Source organism: Pavona decussata, unplaced genomic scaffold, assembly GCF_977016875.1.
Source record: "Pavona decussata unplaced genomic scaffold, jaPavDecu1.1 SCAFFOLD_2, whole genome shotgun sequence".
Taxonomy (NCBI): Eukaryota; Metazoa; Cnidaria; class Anthozoa; order Scleractinia; family Agariciidae; genus Pavona; species Pavona decussata.
The window spans coordinates 2,163,534-2,179,044 of NW_028145426.1; the positions used below are offsets into that span (position 1 = coordinate 2,163,534).

Sequence of the window (15,511 nt, forward strand, 5' to 3'; positions counted from 1 at the left end):
CTATATCCTATCAGCTTTAGTAGGTAATTTACAATGCGATTTAACAAATAGATTCCAAGTTGCCGTGCGTCTGTTCAGTAATAGATCACAGATGACGTCAAAATGTGGTAAGAACAAAAAAGTGGCACACGAGCCGCAGGCGAGTGTGTCACTGATGTCCTTACCACATTTTGACGTCTTCTGTGATCTATTACTGAACAGACGGACGGCAACTTGGAATCTATTTGTTTTATACAATGAACAGAAAGGAAACACAATAAACTTGCCTCGTAGCGCTTGACTGTACTGTTCCATTTGTGCCAGTTGAGGAATTTTCAAAGTCACCAACGCTACTTTCCGTGTTGGCTTCTTCTTTTCTTCTTTATCGTACTTGTAAACAGCTTCCCCTAAACTTTTACCGAGGCCTTCACTTGCTCAAAGCAGAATAATCGAGTAAATATTTCCAAAACTTTGAGCCTTTTCGTAGCGCTAACAGCTTTTTTGAAGATTTGTTCCAGTTTAGGCATTTTTTAATTGACAAGAACACTTTCGCCTTGGTTTCTTCTTTTTCTTGTTTGTAGACAGCTCCTGCTAAACTTTTCTCAGGGCCTTCATTGCTCAATTCGAAATAATCTCGCAAACATTTTCAAAACCGCGCGCCATGTTGGGCAAAACGAAGAGAACAATTTTTCCGTGACGTCATCCGTGTGTCTGTACTCTAATAGATCATGGGCAACGACCAATCACAGCGCGCGTAGCATTCAGTACATTGTATAAAATACCGTAACACATGCACAACTGGCTACAAGTAAGAGCCACTGTCCTCCCTGACCGGCCAAGGTAATCTTGGGTTCCCTGTGCAAACAAGTCCCAGCGTTCTCGGCGGCGAGGCTTGTTTTCGAAATGTGTCAAATTTCACGTGAAATCGAGCTGGTGCACGCTTGTTGTCGTGGGCGGGTTTTACAGTAGTTTATTTCTCCTTGTTTGTGCTTCGAGACAGCGAGAAACACCAGAAAATAGTTTACTTTTTACTCAAGAAGCGGCCAAAGAGTGACGAGAGAGCAAAGGTAACGTATCTTGCTTACTGTTTGCTGATTTTCACGTGTTTGCAGCTCTCGAGTATCGACATTCCGAAACGCCGCCATGGATGTAACCTTTTGTCTTTAGTTTTACCGCGCTTTTCCGGCTGTTCTTTCAGTTCATTCTGCGTTGGTTAATGTTGACTTTTTTATCATTGCTCCTGTTCTGTGGAAGCTTCGATAAGGTGAACTGAAATGTACATTTCCAATTTTAGAGCAGCCAAGGACGACACTGAATGGCGAGCGCGAGAGGTCTCTCGGTTATGATTGCAAGGAATGTGGCATGAAGAACTGTCACCTACAGTTGACTGCCATCAGAAAAGGTGCCATGTATAGGACAAGGTGAGCTTTATAGTTAAGCCTATACGATCTGTGAATTTAATACAAATTTAACTTTGGCATGGGTCACACTTGCTTTGCCGACAAAAAGGGTGTAAAAAATTATTGAAAACCGCAACCGGCGAAGAAAATGTTTAGTCAGAGTAGTGAGTGGGGTCGCACGTGTGCTGATCAACATTTTCTTTTTATCGGTAATCGATTTCTTGTAATAAAGACCGTTTTTACTTCTCAAGCTTAGGAGAAGGTGTCGAAGGAGAACTTTGCAAAGTACTCGCCTGTGCTTCACTCGGTACCTCCCCATTACTATAAATCTGGTCGCCAGTTAGCGCCTGAGGGTTTAAAAATAGCGAATATTCGGTGCTGAAAAAAGCAGGAAATTATGAGGGGTTGTAATGGTTATAAATTCCAGGTCGGTCCATGACAAAGAAAGAGTGAGAACTGAAGCAAATCCTGTGCTCTTTTTCAACTTTATCGCAAATGTTCTTTTTAGTCCGCCCAGGCTGCATTTTATGTAGGTTACGCCAAAGATCTTCGGTGTGAGTTTTCCAAATCACTTGGTGTACTGGTGCACGATTGTGGTGGTCTTTGGTGTAAAGCAGTGTAAGATAGAGGTAATGCCTGGCTTTAGATTACCTCATAGGCTTAATGGCTTGATGAAAAATTACCTACTTGTAGGCTTTTGGAAATTTCCACAGTTCAAGTGAACTTTTTTTGTCCAAAAATATCCAGGATTTTCTCTCCTGGTACAGGATTTAGAGTTTACAGGCGGTCAGCATAACATTTTTCCCGGCGTAGGTGCTTTGGGGGCCGCTTGGTGTGGGAGTTCGAAACTCTTGGCACATATCTTCAGCGTGGGACGTACACAGAATGCACCCTGGGTTACTGTTATAATCCCTATAGTTCAACTCAATGTGCGGAAAATCTGCCTGGCCCACCCGAGGCCTATGGCATCTTTGATGTTTATTTTTTTTACCGATTTTCAAAAATTTTGCAAACTGGAAAAGTCAGGGTTGTACTAGGAAAAGTGTTGTGTTGACAGCTTTTGTCTGCAGAGTAATCAAATTTTCTCAAAAATTACTAAGTACAACCCATGCCTTTGTATTTGTTGTGTTAGTTTACAGTACAGTGCAAATGTAAGTTGACAGTCTCGACTCAAAACTCGATACTCGATCCTTGAAGCTATCGAGAATCGAGTATCAACTTTCGAGTTTCGAGTATAGTATCAAGACGCTCGAAGAATTTTTCGAGGATCTCGATGGCAGCTTTCGAGGAAACGATTAATTTCTCGAACCTCAAACTATAAGAGAGAACAAAAGGGATTTTCCCATGGCTCTTGCATGTGGTCTTTTTTTTTAGTTTGGTGGAAAGTTGTTCGATAAATCTGTTTCGGCGCGTCTCTTCCTTCCGCATATTATTTAAAACACATCCGTTCGTCGTTGTTGTGAAATTAAAACATGCTTAAATTTTTTCATATGCTACACCAATTTTTTTCAATCAAACTTCAAACTCGACGAGGCGAGCTTAAAACTACAAGATTGCGGCTTTTTCGCGGAATTGTAACACGATCGCTTCTGAAATATCTTCACTGCGCAAGATTATATTTACTTGATTATATTTGAATCCTTCCAATGAAAACTTCGAAAAAAGCATTTCCTTATGTAAAAACGCACAAAATTTACGGTAGATTTGGCAAGGAACCGGGGAAACTTCAATGTGGCCGTTTGCTTTGCCTTTGAGCAGACAAAATGTTTACATTTGCGGCGTAGCGTTACAAATTTGCATAAATATTATCGAGATCATCTCAAAAGGCAATGTCACGTTTTCTTCATTTTCTATCAACTGTTGATTGTAACTGTATCCTCCTCTGACAGATGACTGGATTACTTGTTTACTAAACCCAGTTTTAACAGTGAAGGAAGCGAAACTAAAAGATTGCGACTTTTTCGGCCGCTGTTTCACAAGCTAAAAATGGAAACGCCCGATCGCTTTTAGCCTCGCTAAGTAGTACGCTGCACATAATAATTATGCTTGATTGTCCTTTAATCTTTTGAATCAAAACTTCAAAAACAGCTTTTCCTTTATTAAAAACGCACAATACTTTCGGTTGAAATTGGCAAGGAACCAAGAAAACGCTTGGAGAGCTATCTCTTTCCAGCTTGAGCATACACGTGCGCACATCGCTCCAACAAAAACGCAAACACAGTTTGCCATCTTGCGGAGTTGGTTCCTGTAAAAAGGAACTGAACTGTGGCCTCGGATAAGACGTGTGAAAAACTTATCACGCGAGAAGTTCTTTGTTTCCCTGCCTGGAAACTCGATGCACTCGACTCGAGCCTCGATACTCGAAGCTTTTGAGTTTCGAGGATTGAGGATCGAGTCGCGAAGTTCGAGTTTCAAGGGACTGTCAACTTACATTTGCACAGTACTGTAGGTCGTTACTCAGATTTCAAAACAGCATTGCTTTTCAACAATGCTTACATGTATGCATCCACTGGAAAGATCCCTGCATAGTCACCTATGAATCCTTCATTTGTTGTGTTGCATTTTTTTCAAGTAAAATATTGAGTTCCTCTGGATTAACCAAGACGGAGCAAAGTTGTGCTTATTTGGGGAAGCATGCAGTTTTCTTTGGGCTAGTTGGGGTTCTGATGTTGACCTGGGAAATCTTCAAACCGTTATGATCTCGTGATGGAATTAATACTGAACATTCGCCTCGAGGAACAATACTTTAAATCGGCGAAGATCATGATAAAACTAGTGTTCAGTAGTTTGTTTGTAAATTTTTAAATGCGTAAATAAAATATTTGTGTCTGAAGACAAAATTTGTGGAGTACAGTGCAGCTCAGAAATAAGCGAACCAAAATATGCGCGTAAAACGCGTATAATACGCGTATGCGTATATAGGCATACGCGTATTGACTTATACGCATACGCACTCATTAGTATGTATGAGCTAGCCTATTGTTTCTTCTATTGTGAAAAGGTCATTGTTGATTTCAATGGGCATTTCAAAAAAGGTAAAAACTGGTGGTCAAGCTGCTTGTCCGTTGATCGTCTTGTGTTTATATCGACTGTTTCTTGTTGACCGCTGTCGAGCATCATATCGAGTGCATGAGTATCAAGTATTGGCCAAATCTCCTCATTAAATAAAAAATGTTGCCAAAATGATAAGCCTCATGTTAAGAGGGAACCACTTGATATTTTTATTGTCTTTTCTAAAGCAATCGGTTTCTTGAGCTGCAATTCAGCTTACGCTCGCTCGCGGCGGCATAATTTTATAAACGTTCACTTGCCAAAAAATAACGCATAATGATCGGCGCATAATGTTCACAAAATGTGATCGGCGCATCATAGAAACTTTGAAAAAAAATCCTGGCTTTGAAGAGAGAGCATTTCACCGTTTGAATCAGCGAATTCTGCCAAAAAGAACCGGAGATATCATTTTTTCAGTTCTTGCCGTGACGCTTCAAAGACAATAACATTTCACAATGGACTCGGGCCAGCGAGTGCTGAAAAACCAAAACTTTTCTTTGCAGAAAAATCAAATAAATGTTATCGACGCATCACAGAAACTTTGAAGGAAAATCTTGTCTATGAATGGAGAGCATTTTACCGTTTGAATCAGCGAATTCTGCCAAAAAGAACCGGAGATATCATTTTTTTCAGTTCTTGCCGTGACGCTTCAAAGACAATAACATTTCCCAATGGACTCAGGCCGGCGCGTGCTGAAAAACCAAAACTTTTCTTTGCAAGAAAAATCAAATAAATGTTATCGACACATCACAGAAACTTTGAAGGAAAATCTTGTCTATATATATATTAAAGGCGCTTTGTTTATGTTGGAGGTATTTTGGAAAGAGCAATATTCGCAAAGCAAAGAAAGATTATTGTTTTGATAATATATATGCAAATTTATCCTGCCGCGCCGACCACCGCTAACGATATGTAACCATCAACGAAAGGTGTTACGTATACTTATGATCATGCTTGTTTAGCGCTGTTTCCACAAATAGTGTAGATGAGTGAGCTAAAAGTTATTTTCCTACCGAATACGTTTCAGTAAAAGAAAAATTAATCGGCTGGTTATCGAATCATCGCTTGTAAAGCGAGCCAAGTTTATAAATACGACAGCCGCCGTTCTTGTTCAGTGGCGACAAAGCGAACGGGAAGTTTGTTGTTAACGCTCTTCCAGCAAGTAATATTAATTCGATAAAGTATCTTCCTTTTCTCGAAGAATTAGATTGACAAAAAAGAGCATGTCAGTAATAAGGTTTTTTATCGTTGGGTTTGCGAAGCGAGCAAGCTTCGAAATCGGACACCTTATTTCAGTCATGTTTATGTCATTCGCTGATTTTGTCGAAGCGCGGTTCTAAACAAGTTCTATTATATATAGTCCTGTCGTCATTCATATTATTCAAATTTCGTGCTGCGGGTTGTCGCTTTCACTTTACCGTTTCTTTTGTTGTGCAAGACAATGCCACATAAAGCAAAGGTATGGCAATGAATAACAAAGGCAGGACATACGCATACGCGTATGACGCGATACGCATACGCGTATTACTTGCGTATGGTACGCGTATGCGATGTTCGCTTATTTCTGAGCTGCACTGTACTTTTCTGTAATAAATGCTGTTTTTTTCAGTAGCCTCAGTACAGTAGTGGTTTATTCTGACAATGTTTTGCTCAAAACTAATTTGAGCATATGGGAGTTAAATATTTCCAATACTCCTTTGATGATATTTAGATAACTCCCATGACAGTCAACACCAGGGTTATATTTCAAGTCTAAATACATGCAGATTTTAACCCATTGACGGCCTTCTAAACCCCACCTGTTGCAGGGCACGAAATTGCGCCTGATACAGTCGCCAATGCGCCTAAGTTATCGGTGTTGGCGACCAAGATTTGAAAGTTAGTCGCCACATTGGCGACCAGAGCCCTTTGCTTTATCCTACTTTTATGTATTGTGCAATAAAATAAAGCTCGACAAAAAATCGGTGTGAATGGCAAGGTTTATTTGTAGCAAAACCATCACGAACTTTCCGTCAACATCTGCCATCTTGGAGAATTTAGACGCTACGTTGTATATTGTGCATTCGAATGTCCCTTTTGCTACCAATACATATTGCGGGCTCAGAACATGACCGCATGAGACCTCTGAAAATCCAAGATGGCGGATTCCGTTACTTGGACTTTTATTAATATTCATGTCCCCGGGTGATTTAAATTTAAAATGAGCGTCGACGAGGATTAGGAAAATTTATTTCAAATATTTGTGCGTGTACAACCGGGACCAAGGATGAGGTTTTGGAATTCGCACGGGTCGTGGAAGAAAAATATGCCGACAAGAAGTTTTTTCGCACGTTGCCGCTCCATGGCCACGTGGGATTACCGAGAGACAAATTGGCAATGTCCCTGGTACTAGAGGATATTCCTTTACGACAAGAAATAGCAGCCACTATCACTTCCGCTGATGGAAACTGTCTTTTCAATGTTGTTTCGTTGGTTTTGGTAGGCGATGAGACGAAAATGAGTCTTGCGTTTGCTCGTGGCTGTTGAGCTCATTTTGAACTGTGAATTTTGAATAATTTCCAAAAATAAAAATAATTACCATGTGATGAAATGTTGGTGATGTTCATTTTTTACTGTGACCAGAATTGTCGTTTGCTATTCTTCAGACATCAACAAAACCGTCAAGGCATTCCTAATGCTAGGAAAGCTTACGATTTGATATTGTCATCCATGATAGCGCATTTTCAATATTTTTTTTTGGCGACCACTTTGGAATATTTAAGAGCCAAATGTCTCCTTAAGAAGAAAATTAATTTCGTGCCCTGTGTTGCTGTAATTTTCTTTACAAAAGATAAGCCAATCAGAATCCATCTACTGTGTATACCCTACTTCGTCCATTAAGCCTATAGGTACCATAAAGGTGGGCTTATTGGAAAGTGATTTTGCTCCTTGTCGTTTGGAATTTTTATTCACTTTCAGTTCTGACGTATGACACTTTCTGAACCATGGACGTATACATTTTGGCTTGACCGTGGTTCTCTTGATTCCTTTTTATTTGTGTTTGTAGTTCTTTCAATTTGTTGTTTTGTTGTGGAATATGTAACGTGAAAGCTTAAAGTGTGCACTGAAATCTAGATTTCTTACTTTCAACAGAGGATGGAAGATTTTCCTGATCGCAAGACCTTCTACCACATGCTTGTCTGTTGGCTCCTTTTGGTTGACTTCATTTGAAGATGTAAAGTCCCCGGAAAAACTGCCATCTAATGTTGACTGCCATGTATGGGATAAGGTGAGCTTTCTAGTGCTAAGGTGTCTAATTTAATTCAAATTTAACTTTGTTGTTGATGTTGAGACAGCAGTCTTGATCATTCAAACTGTTCTGACTTGCAACAGCCAAACTTGAATCCTTTTTGTTGATGTTAAATCCAGCTGCTGTGTATACAGTAAATTTTACTTAATTGAAATTAAAAATTAAAGGTTTACTTTCCCTGTGGGCTGGGAGGAAGGGGGGGGGGGGGTGCTTAACAGCAGGGATGCGTAGTAGAGAGAGGGTGTTATTAACCCATTAAAAGCCACATGATTCTTCAGTAGTTCACTAAACTTTCCATTGGGCATAAACAACATTATATGATATGATATGATAATTTATTACTTATATTGCGCCTTTTCTATACAATATTCAAAAGCGCATAATACACCATCATACACATGGAATACAAACAGACAACTTACTGGGTGAAACAAACAACACTCCTTTGACCTAGAATAGTTGGAACTTCAGTTTTTTAAAATATAATACACTAGTTGCGAATTAACAATTTCTCAAAAAACAAATTTGACGGGAAAAAATGTTGACAATTTGCACAGTAATTAATTTGATCCTGTTGTCATGTGGGCAAATTTGATCTGCTCTAGAGGAGTAGGATTTGTCTACAGTACCGCTCAAAAGTAAGTTACCACCCTCTCGCGAGACGCGATTCTCGTCTCGCGATACGAGATTCTCGTCTCGCGATACGAGACTCTCGTCTCGCGATACGAGACTCTCGTCTCGAGAGACGAGAAACTCGTCTCGCGAGAGGGTGAAAAAACTGTAAGTACATTTACTTAGGCTTGACTTTTCTCGCAAGAGTTTCGCGAGAATATCAAGTTGAGTGTCGGTGTTGTTGATACGGCAGGACGCCCTTGTCACGCAGCAAGCTGAATTATGGAGTTCGGTCGCAAGCTTATCGATCGTGAACCAGGTTGCAAACAAAATCGAGCTTGCTTTGTTAAGCGACTTGATCCAGGACTTAATGTGTTTGTATATACACTGTACTTTGTGATTTATTACAGAGCGATTCAACGATGTAAGCGAACGACGGCTGCAAAGATAAGCGCATTTATTCGGAGGTGGCACGTTGGGTTATCGGAGCTAATAAATTTGCAGAACCTAATAAAGCGTCTTCGTGTAGAAGAGATTGTAAATGCTGTGTATGTTATTATATCTTTTATTCTCTCAGGGATTTAGAAAAAAAAAACAAACCCACAAACACATACACTTTATAGAGCTGGTGATGACCAGTTAGACTGTTGCGGCCTCTGTTGTACGTGCGCTAGAGATTATTTGCGTATTACATAGGCGTGAAACAAATATACGAAAACTTACATGTGATTTGCATTTAAAAAACCTATCTGTTACTTTTCAATAATAGGTTGTGGCCAAGGGTTGTGGCTAAAATGTAAGTGTCAATCGAGCGACGACTTTGCGGGTTATTGCTAATCGTTAATAGGGATAAGTTTATAACATAAACATAAAAGGCAATCAACATAACAAATCTTCGGAAAAAAAGCTTCTTTCGCCGAGGGCAAATGTTGTAATAAATATCTCCAAAGCCGCTTTGTTTTAGAAAAAATGTTCCTCGGTTGGCTTCGCTAAATCATGCAACCTGTAGCAAACTACGCTATTGATAAACAACACACCTCTCCTTTAGCCAGCGAACGCAGACGTATTTCCGTAAGCGCGGCGCGGTAACCTTTGACATCTTGGCGTTGTCGATATGCAAATTCGGTGCACGATAAACTGAAATCAATTCTGAACTAGAACTACGCATTTTACGCTAGCTCTTCAACAACGTTTCTATTTTCGATTTTCTTTATACACAACTTTGTTTTTTCTTGGCAGAAAAAGCCTTTGCAACCGCAAAGAAGTTCGATTCAATAGCGGTTTGCAAAGCACGATACATGTACAAAATTGTATGCAAATTCGAACCGCAGTGAAATTGAAAAACATTGTAAGTGTCAGGGTTATTATTTCAAAAAACTGTTTAATAGATACAGGCACAGAACTTGACTTTAATAAGGCTGGGATTTTTTTATGTAGGAATTGTGTGTGCGGGAAAGTTTCAATTGCAAATTGATATGTCGGCGAGCTCGCTAAAACGAAACCTTCGAAGTGACGGAAGAAATAAATCATCTCTTACACTGTGCGCGAATCGAAACCTTTGAACTGAATGAAGACAAAATTGTTTTGAATCACATAAGCTCTGATAATGCGAACTTACTTGTCGACGGAATCAACCACCGTTGGCACAGGCCGTTTTAAAAACGGCATACAGTGTAAATAAAATCAACACAAGACAAGTGCGCGAGAAATTCAGTCATAAGTTCTTCTCGCGAGAAACTCGGTAATATTCCAAAATTTCCGCTTCAGTGATTCTCGCGAGACGAGACTCTCGTATCGCGAGACGAGGCTCTCGTCTCTTGATACGAGATTCTCGTCTCGCGATACGAGATTCTCGTCTCGCGAGAAACGAGACGAGACTGGTAACTTACTTTTGAGCGGTACTGTACGTAAGATTACATGATTATGATACTGAGGATCTCTTTGTTTGGCTTCAGTAAGGATGTCCCAAGGATTCACCAAATAAACATACCTCTTCAGCTCAAATAGTCGCTTTTGGGACAGAAACATTTTCTTTATGTTTGGTATGTGAAAAAATCCTTGTGTCCATTGTTAACAAGAAATACCACACATCCCGTGGAACCACCAACATATTGTTTGATAGAATCAGGAATGCCAAATAGGATTTCATCTCTTGGACGGTTCTGGCTCTCCAATTTCAGACTCCTTCTACTTTGGCATTTATGTTAGTGAATTGAATGATTTCTTCAGTCAGTTTGTTGTCGAAGAAATGCATAAAGATATCAATCACCGTCAAAGAATCCTGCAAATCCATGGTCGGGTCAACTGGAACTGTGAATTCGTTGATTGGTGGTTTGAATCTTTCATTTCCCCATTCATTATTAGCTGGAAGATCAATGCCAAACCCTGCAAATTCTTCTTCATCACAGTCACTGTCCAAGAGCATTTTCAGTTCATCATCGCTGCCTTCAGAAACGTTATTAGAGCTTTCTTCTTTATCAGAATTACTGCTTTCACTGCTGTTACTCTTGAAAGACATTTCAGAAGACATTTTAAAATGTGGTTGTCGCGTGCGCCAATGAAATTTGACTTTCAAATGCAAAATACTCCAAAAAGGTGAGTGAAACTATGTGTTTCTCAAGGGAATGTGAAAATTCTTCCCCTCTAGGGACTATTGAACAATTCATTTTCCTCCTATAGAGCGTATGCATGTGACGCCATAATTTCTTAAAATCCAAAACTAAAGAGCCTCCAAAGTTTTTATCGTCATCTGTCATAAGAGGCCGTATATTTATTACTGTTACAATTTTACAGCTCCATAGCATCCTTCGTTTGGAAATCAGCGCAGTTTGAATTTCACGGTTATGGAGTTGCGTGACAAAGAGCTACCATCAGCTTTGTTGAAAAATATATGCTTATCTTATTATTTTCAGCTTTTTAGAAGTTAGAACATTAGAGAAAGTGCTTATGTAAGTGGTTTTGGTGTTCAGTACTGCTAATCAGTCGCTAGATAGCCAAAGTAAGTTCCAGATGTTAACACTATTTTTTGGCCACCATATTGGTTTTCCACAGAGGTACACCAAGATGGCGGATCTATACTGGGCTCTGTAAATTTCTGCAAAACATTTCGACGTATATCTGACGTTGGGGGAGACGTACAGGCCTAAAATTTGGAGAATTGTCTCCTTTAGTCATCCTCTATAATATCACAACTTCTCAACTTTTTCCACTAGATGGTTTTCAATTTATTTTTTTACTGCGTGACAGTGCATACCCTCTTTTGGGCAATTATAAACTTGTCCCTGGCCTTCAAAACTAGCATGTCCATTTGGCCTGAAAACTGGCCACTGGTGGGACAGTCTATTTTAGTCTTAACCGGTAAACCGTCCATCAGTGGTGAAAGGGTTTAACATTCCTGATTGAATAATAAATAAATAAACAGAACAAATGACATAAAATTATTACAAAATAGCACAATGAGCATACAGTATTGTTCACTTCACTTCCTCTTTGGGTTTGTTCCAGTTTTACAACTTGTATGGCCTTGCTGTGTGTTTTACTGTTGAGGTGTCCTGACAATGCTGATGACTTTAACCTTCCTGAAGTCTCTGAGGAGAATTTCACCTGCTTATTCTAAGTAGAGTGGGCATCATGCTTCATGCACAGGATGCAATACACTCATTTGACCAAAACAGGCCACCAGTATCTGCTTGCTGTACAGTGAGCAATGTCAGTTTTTTCACAGCCATGTGTGATAGAGCAGTTTTTCGTTCCTCTTGTCCTTATTTGCCTCCTTCTGCCAGGAAATCTCTTCTCCACTGAACATGCAACCTGCATCACCCACATCATGATGATGAATTCTTGATGATGATCTCCTCTCTGTGAAAAAGGTCTCCTAACATTTCTTTTGCTCTTGTTAGGGGTGGATTATTTAATCACTCTTTGTGTGCTACAGGGGAATCTTTGTTTTCACTTGTTACAACTGATGGTTTCTTCTACCAGGAAAATTTTCTCCATGTTACCTGCCGATGGGAAAGGCAACAGAGTATATTCATCATTATCGGAGTCAGGAGTCGCCAATTCTTGGGGGCCATCAGACTGTGTGGGAGTTGCACCATAAGTAGAAGCATCTAATAGAGGAAGTTACTGTGTTAGGTTTCAAAACTGATTGATTGAATTGTATTTATACAGCAGATAATGTTGTCACAATTTATTTTTGCCTGTCAACCATTGTTTTTTGCTGAAGAAAGACTGCATGGAAGGTTGTCCCTTTTGGCTCATGTTGGAGGATTACAATATGATTTTAACTTTCCTGTACTGCAAAACTGATATACTGGTTATATCAGCAAATGCATATTTTTTGTTTGCCGTGAATTAACAACAGCCAAACATGGACTGGAAGTTTGCTCACCATCCCAAAACAAAGACGAGGCACTAGTGTTCCAAATACGACACATAAGTCATGCCAACAAACAAAGTGGACGTGTTTTTGTCCGTTTGCCTGTGATCTCTTAAATATTAATGTATAGACAATGCTCCAATTAAACTTCACATCGAAACATTAACAGAAAACTCAAAGGTAAAGAAAAAAGCAAATATCACAAAATATTTTGCACTCGGATCTTTCACCGTGATTTTACTTCTGTTAAAAACGTCCTCACTACAATCCTGCATTGCGGATGTGATGGTGTATCCATAGCAACATCTGACATCACATGAAAAATCAGTTCTGGAGAATACCCATGTTGTCTGACTTTCTTGATGCTTAAGTTCTCTAATGTTGATAGTGACTGGAATCATTCAGACTATAGATAAACACAACATTGTGCAGTTCCAGAAAATATCCATACCCCCTCCCCACGGATGGTCAATGGAAATTCCGAGGGGGATGGGGGGTTAATGGACGGAAATTTCCGAGGGGTTGGGGGATGTTCCTATGAAGAATTTCTCCAGAGGGTAAGGAAATTCACGAAAAAATCGTAAGCGACACACAAAGTTGGCTGACAAGAATTTTCAGTCGCCACTATGGAAAATAATTATAATCCAGCACAAAAGGAGCGCAAACGATGAATCATTCTGGAAAAATACATTTTGGTAGAAGTGTTGTCTGGTTAATCCTTTTGATAAGCAAAAGTAACGCGTGACAGGTATTTTTATGTGAAGTTTGACTTCGCGGCGCGATCAATCGGCCTCATACCATGCATGGCTGTGACTTCACAATCGTTTGAAGTTCGAGTTTTGAATTAAATAAAAGCCCTCTTTACTCGTATTGTAGCATCAAATGAGGAGATTAAAAGGTTTCTGAACAAAGCAGCTATTTTGATGAGCATGGCCTTCTTGTAGTTCCACGGGCTAGTTTGCGGTTGAAATCTATTTCTAACATTTCTTACACAACGAAATGTACAACGGCGTGCTGTGAGCGCTGTCGTGTTCAATGAATTTATTTCCCACAGAAAATTATTTTACTGTGGCCACAAAACGTGTAATTTCTCCAATGCAATCTTTCACAAAATAGATTTCTGGAAGAAAGGGAAAAGATTTTGCAGAGATGAACATTGGAGTTAAAATTTGATCCGGTGGCACCAAATGCGAAACTTTCCCGATGTACGCAAATTTTGCTCAAGATTGAATTACGTTGGACGTGAGACAGCGACATTTATATTATAAAAACCTGACCTAAAACATTGAAAACACAAACTTCTTTTCTTTCTCGTATTCATTTCATTCAGGATCTCAGTGCCGAGACGTGAATCCACGGACTAATTAATTTTTAAGTTTTGAAAGGAGAACCGAGAACCTTTTGAAACTGTTCACAAAGGCGGCTTTCAATTCTTTGTGCATGCAGCCAGTTTTTGACAGGGTTTTCAAAGTTCTTCAAAATTCTACTTGATAAATTAAAGTCCAGCATCGTATAATTATTCAATGTGCAACTTATATTCATAGTGGTTTCTTCCCGGTATTAAAATAGCAAACGTTTCTCTGCGGAGAACTCATAATGAAAATGGAATTTGCAAAGACCAGTCGTTTATAGGTGAAAAAGAAAAGTTGTAAAGTGATAGAGATAACTTCTTAAGCGCTTGAGAAAGTTATAAACGTTAACTACGCAACAACAAAGAATTAAGCCGAGTGTTATTGACGTAAAAAATCGACCATTTAGAGTTCTTTCCAATTTTCCGGATATAATTTTAGCAAAAGGATAAACAAGTAAAATAGCGAAGTGTTGTAAACAGCTGAACTAGCGTTGAAGCGTTTTCAGTGAGTTAGCACTGGTGGTGGTGATCCACTAGAAAAAAAAATAGAGGGCTGGCTGGCTCAGAATCGAACCAATCAAGGCAGATTTGAGCTGGTAAGCGAGCGATTTTCAGGCGGCTGCGATGGGATTTGTGAACCAGCAACCGACGGACAGTGAAGCGAGTTATTCACGCTTCGGCTGATCGTGATTTGAAGCAGCCAAGTCTATCCTTCGGGAATATTTTGGCCTTCGCAGTACAATGGTTCAATTCTAAGCCAGCCAGCCTTCTATTTTTTCTAGTGGATCACCACCACCAGCGCTAACTCGCTGAAAACTCTTCAAAACGGCCTCAAACGCCGGGAAACAACAAAGAGTGCAACACAAGGCATGGCAGTTTTATTAACAGAACATTAAATTTTAGGTATTTAAATCCAACCCCTAAAATTCCCGTATAAACCTTTGTTAATTGAATCTTGTAACATAACACCGCTCGAAGGCAAGGGTTAGGTTCGCGTACGTGTCATTTATTCCTCTTATTTTGTGCTTGGGCTACCTGTGGTTTTGTTCAGATATGTTTGTTTTTTGGGAGCACCTGGCTCCAGTTGTTCAAAGGCCGGATAAATTTATCCTTTGGATAAGTCACTATCCGACAGTTTCAATCTGTGCAAATATTTCAGTATTTCTTCTTGTACAAGCGAATATGCACACTCCAACCACAGTTAAGTTTGGGAGGGTACTAAAACCTTGTTCAACATTTAACGTGAAGTATAGTTTAGACACTGAATAGCGTCTTATCCAGTGGATAAATTTATCCGGCCTTTGAACAACTGGGACCTGGAAAAGAGTGACTGCTGCATGCATTATTATGTAAGTAATGCTACTTGCCTGTAGTCAATTTCTTTGCTCAGTGCATATTTTGTGTTGCATGTTTCAAGACAACAAAGTTATGGTTTGCAGGTTTATGTGGTG

The 15,511-nt window shown here is 39.6% G+C and overlaps 1 protein-coding gene across 1 annotated transcript; it reads left to right on the forward strand.

The window, feature by feature from the left end:
- The first annotated feature begins 904 nt into the window (after positions 1–904).
- LOC146489970 (uncharacterized) lies at positions 905–12,735 on the forward strand. Its single transcript, XM_085119978.1, has 4 exons — positions 905–1,046; positions 1,279–1,400; positions 7,563–7,698; positions 12,313–12,735. Exons 2-4 carry the CDS (start codon positions 1,342–1,344, stop codon positions 12,442–12,444), a joined length of 327 nt encoding a protein of 108 aa, XP_084976104.1. The 5' UTR covers positions 905–1,046; positions 1,279–1,341; the 3' UTR covers positions 12,445–12,735.
- The last annotated feature ends 2,776 nt before the right edge of the window (positions 12,736–15,511 follow it).

Coding starts and splice junctions, on each gene's coding strand:
- LOC146489970 (XM_085119978.1), top strand. CDS start 1,342: ATGAAGAACTGTCACCTACAGTTGACTGCCATCAGAAAAGGTGCCATG. Junction 1,401..7,562: donor GGTGCCATGTATAGGACAAG/GTGAGCTTTATA, acceptor TACTTTCAACAG/AGGATGGAAGATTTTCCTGA. Junction 7,699..12,312: donor ACTGCCATGTATGGGATAAG/GTGAGCTTTCTA, acceptor TTCTTCTACCAG/GAAAATTTTCTCCATGTTAC.